We start from the raw sequence: 4,323 nt of genomic DNA, 5'->3' as shown, positions 1-4,323 counted from the left end.
TACAACAAAATATATTTAAATCAAAAAAAAAAATGCACCGAATTTGTCCTTACATGAATGCGATGACATGATTTTCCTAACGTAAAAGTTTTACTCAAAAACTTTTTTTTATTAGGTACCCGATAGTTTTGAATTTGAAAAAAGTCTGAGAAAGTTATGATTTCGCAGTAGGCACTGCATAGTTCTTCAAGCAGTATGAACTCGAATTGTCAAAATGGTTTTTTTTAATTTGAAAATATTGACTTAATTTTCAAGTGATTCGTCATATCAGTTACCTATAGAATCATAGTTTTTAAACCCGTTTTGAACGTGTTATCGTCAAGAATCGAAAGCGCGCAGATCTTAACATTAATATAGCTGGAATCATTGCGGAACAAAGCTTTCTTTTTACACGTCGTTCAACCGGGGAACCCATTGCAGCATCCAAAATAGTAAGCAGGTAATTATTACATATGCAATAAGCGTTTTTGTTATATCTTGTGTTGCGACCAATACCTACCTATTGTGCTTCGTTTTCGGAAATTTGCACAAATATTTTTGAAATTTGAAAAGTTATTTATCAACCGAACGGTTTTACCGTTGAATGAATCCTCTTTAGAATAGCACTTTCAAGTCTCTTTATTATTTGATAGGTATAAAGTAAACTATTAATTTCATTCTGGAAGAATATTCCATTCATTAAACCGCAAATCAAAATCAAATGGGCGATAGGCTAAGTCAAACATATTTCAAAATACATTTTGATCGCCAGTCAAGGATGAATTGCTGAATTGATGAATTGATCAATTGCTTGATATATCAACTTTCAGTGGAGATCTCTGTAAGATTACTAATTCATTTATCAGATTGCTTTAGCTTTTTCTCTCGCTTAACATTTTTTTGATAATAGTTTATTATAATCAATTACCTTGACCAATAAAGGCAATCCATATTTTTTACTAACAGCGCTTCGGATTGAATTTGACGCAAAAACGCAATTTCTGGTGCCTTCACACATTTATTTTTCTTCAATTACATAATTTTATTCCCGAATCAAATTACACTAGAAATCAACTTGATCGCATTTTTGTAATTATTCCGAACCATGTCTACAATATCTTGCTGGAGCCAGCTGCTGATCTTCGCCACAAAAACCAACAATGTTAGATCTTACATAACACACCATTATTGCTGGCTGGCTTCGTGCTGTTCTTCCTTTTTCAACCTTCTAATGGTACTTGTAGTTTCGGTGGTGCTTCAGCTTGCCGTAGTTGATGGTGTAGAAAAAGACCATTCCGCCGACAATCACCTGGAAGAAGGGAGCGATTCCCATGCGTTTCGGCTGCCAGTACTTGTGTTGCCATCTCCAGAAGGCACGGCTGACGGCTCCGGCGGCAGCTCGTGGGTGTTTGTCACGGCGACCGAACCAGGAGCCCAGCTCGCTGAGCTTTACCTGCCCGAACGGGGTATCGGGTTTGCCGTAGAAACGGGCCGGATCGTACGGACCGTGGACCTTCGGATTGTACTCCGCGGGATAATCACCGAAAGCCATTGCCACCTACTTTTTCGTTCGATCGATTCCCAAATGGTGCAAATGGTACGTTCACACTCGAACTTTTCGTGGTTATCTGATTTTTGATCGTTTTGCTCAATTTGACAGAAAGTTCGTACTTTTCGATTTTATCGACTTTAAATCAAAAACAACGTAAAGTCGATAAGCATTTTGTTGAAACGTTTCATATTCGATGTTTCGTACACCCAGAACTGCCTGAGAACGGGAACATTTCTATAGGGTCGTTTGGGGTGATTTGGACACATGGGGTAAAATGGACAGGTGCTTTATCTCGGAAAGTAGCAGTTTCTCTGCATTCACATAATTCTCAACTTCTTCCTCATCTTCTTACACTTCTTACTATTATTAACGTAAAAAAATTGGGCTTAACTTTGCCAGGTGGAACATTCGCAACAAAAGTCAGGGATTTTAATAATCGGGTTTCGATGTGTTTGAGAACTAACTGAACGAAATATTTCTCTGGTCATTTTCCCTCATACTCACATTCATATTGAAATTTGTAATTTTTGAGGCACTCGGGGCTAATCCCTTAATGTCTATGGTTGTGCAAAATGCAATATCACATTCATTTTGTTATCGTAACTATTTTATCCCAATCGATATGTCGAACTGTCATTATATCTTCAGCTTTAGGTTTGACCACCCTCTCTGAGTGACCAGGAACTAATGCAGGAGCACTTGCATGTGAAAAATATCGAATAAGACTTTAAATAAGATCAAGATTCATCGAAGTATGGTTTTGTTTACTTGCGAAAAAACTAAAGTGATATTAGTATAACTTATGAACTGGCTCTTCCACTCAGATAGACGGAATTGAGCTCGAAACACTATTACTAGTTAACATGTGTTCCTAAGTTATCTGTTATTAGCCTCAGTATGTTATTTGATTAAAAACAACCGTTTTTTTACACATTGTCCATTTCACCCCAGTGGGTGTCCATATCACCCCAAACAAAATTTTGATGCCAAAAAATCATTATTTTTATTTTAACCTATTTTAGCAAAACAAAGCTAGATACAATTGTTAAATTCCACTGGTAAACAGAAAACAAGTAAATCTCAGTATACGATTCAACTTTTTTGAGTTTTGATGCATAGATTTTGGGATAATAGGTGATTTGCTTAGGGTGTCCAAATTCCCCCAAATTACCCTACATGCATTCTTGCATGCATTTTAGGGCAATAGAGGTTTTCCGTCAAAATTTTTTTTTTTCACTAAATGTTCGGTTTTGACTCTTAGAAATGATACCCATATAAAACTTTCTTTATTAAAGCCTCTAACTACTGTAAAAATGAAAAACTAAAATACGTATATCCCAAGTAACATTTTTGTTGTACAATAGCTTATCAAGCACTTGTTCCACGTGAATCAGCTGTACAACAGTTTAATAAGCTATTATACAACAAAAATGTTACTTGGGATTTCAACCCGTCACTTCTCGGATGTATTACATGCCTGTTTGTACCAGTGTCCCAAGGGATCGGTCACTCGGCACAGCCGTTTTTATGTTAGGCGACTTGAAACGAACCGAACTGTGCCGATGCTGTACCGAAAGTGCCGAACTGCAAGATTTGTTAAATTCGTTAAAATCTGATAGATCTGGCAACCGTGCGAGATGATTTTGACAACTGGCAGTGCTCCCATTTCATATGTAAAATTGAACCGGAGGTGTGTAAAGCCCTATAAATGTTATTTTTATAAGGCTTTAGAAGTGTGCCGTTTGATATCTCTGCAGTGCCGGGGCACTATGTGCTGAGTGTCCGACCCCTTGTAGTGTCCTCTATTTTCACCACTTCGAAACCATTTGTGCCACTCTTTACTCTTGTGGCAAGCACCAAACGAAATGAAAAAGAAGGTAATCATTTGCTTTTCATTCGTTTTGTCCTTTTCACTCTACCGCTGATACACATATGTCAAAAACTGTTGTGCAATGCTGCCAGAAAATTTGAAAATTTTGATAAACAGTGCAGCCGAAACGAATTTTTTAAAACTCAACATTCGTGATTTGGCGAAAAGAAACTCAACATTCTTGCAATTTGCATTATTTAAAAAATCGTAGTAAATTCTAGAGTCAACGAAAAAAATATATTTTTGCACCATTGTCACTCGTATTGGGAGTACTTTCGAGAAAAAATAAGAAAAGGAGGGGTATGATCTGACGGAAAACCTCTATTGTGTGTGACACTTGATCGGTTTTTAATGTGAACGCATTCATACCACCGGGGTACAGATTAAAAATGTTCAGATTAAAGAAGGTCATACCAACGGGGGTACACAGGGGTACACGGTATTTGTTTCAAAAATTTAAACAAAATTTTTTTAAGGAAGCGATATCCGAAAATATTTGTTTCTATTAGAGTTTTCTAGGAAAATTAGCCACGTCAATTTTTTAAAGTATTATTTTCGATTATAAGTGTACAAACTACATTCAAGTACAAACACAGAAAACAGATTAACAGGCTCGAAGGAAGTAATCGATTTTTTGTGTGTAAAATCTGTCGGTAGTGCCCTCCAGAAATAGTTTGCCAAACGCATCAAAAAATATCCACGTACCTTTATCAATATTTTTTTGTACTGGAGTTACATAACAGCGGCGTCAGCGACATCAAGATTTAGGGTACCGCCAGAGTGCAAGCGACATGCGACGCGACGCGACATTTCTTGCTGTAGTTATACACGCAGCCGAAGCAGGACTGTGCATTTAGCAACATAAGAGCGAAGTCGTGTCGCGTCGCTGTCGCGTTTACTCTGTACGGGGCATTAGTTTTCC

At 37.3% G+C, this 4,323-nt stretch overlaps 1 protein-coding gene across 1 annotated transcript; it reads right to left on the bottom strand.

The window, feature by feature from the left end:
- Positions 1 to 984: 984 nt before the first annotated feature.
- Positions 985 to 1,605, bottom strand: LOC128738550 (putative ATP synthase subunit f, mitochondrial). Its single transcript, XM_053833774.1, has one exon. It carries the CDS (start codon positions 1,529 to 1,531, stop codon positions 1,208 to 1,210), a length of 324 nt encoding a protein of 107 aa, XP_053689749.1. The 5' UTR covers positions 1,532 to 1,605; the 3' UTR covers positions 985 to 1,207.
- Positions 1,606 to 4,323: the final 2,718 nt, after the last annotated feature.

The sequence above is a fragment of the Sabethes cyaneus genome, chromosome 2, assembly GCF_943734655.1.
Source record: "Sabethes cyaneus chromosome 2, idSabCyanKW18_F2, whole genome shotgun sequence".
Classification (NCBI taxonomy): domain Eukaryota; kingdom Metazoa; phylum Arthropoda; class Insecta; order Diptera; family Culicidae; genus Sabethes; species Sabethes cyaneus.
The sequence above is the reverse complement of the archived record's forward strand: the minus strand, read 5'-3'. Positions and strand labels throughout refer to the sequence as shown.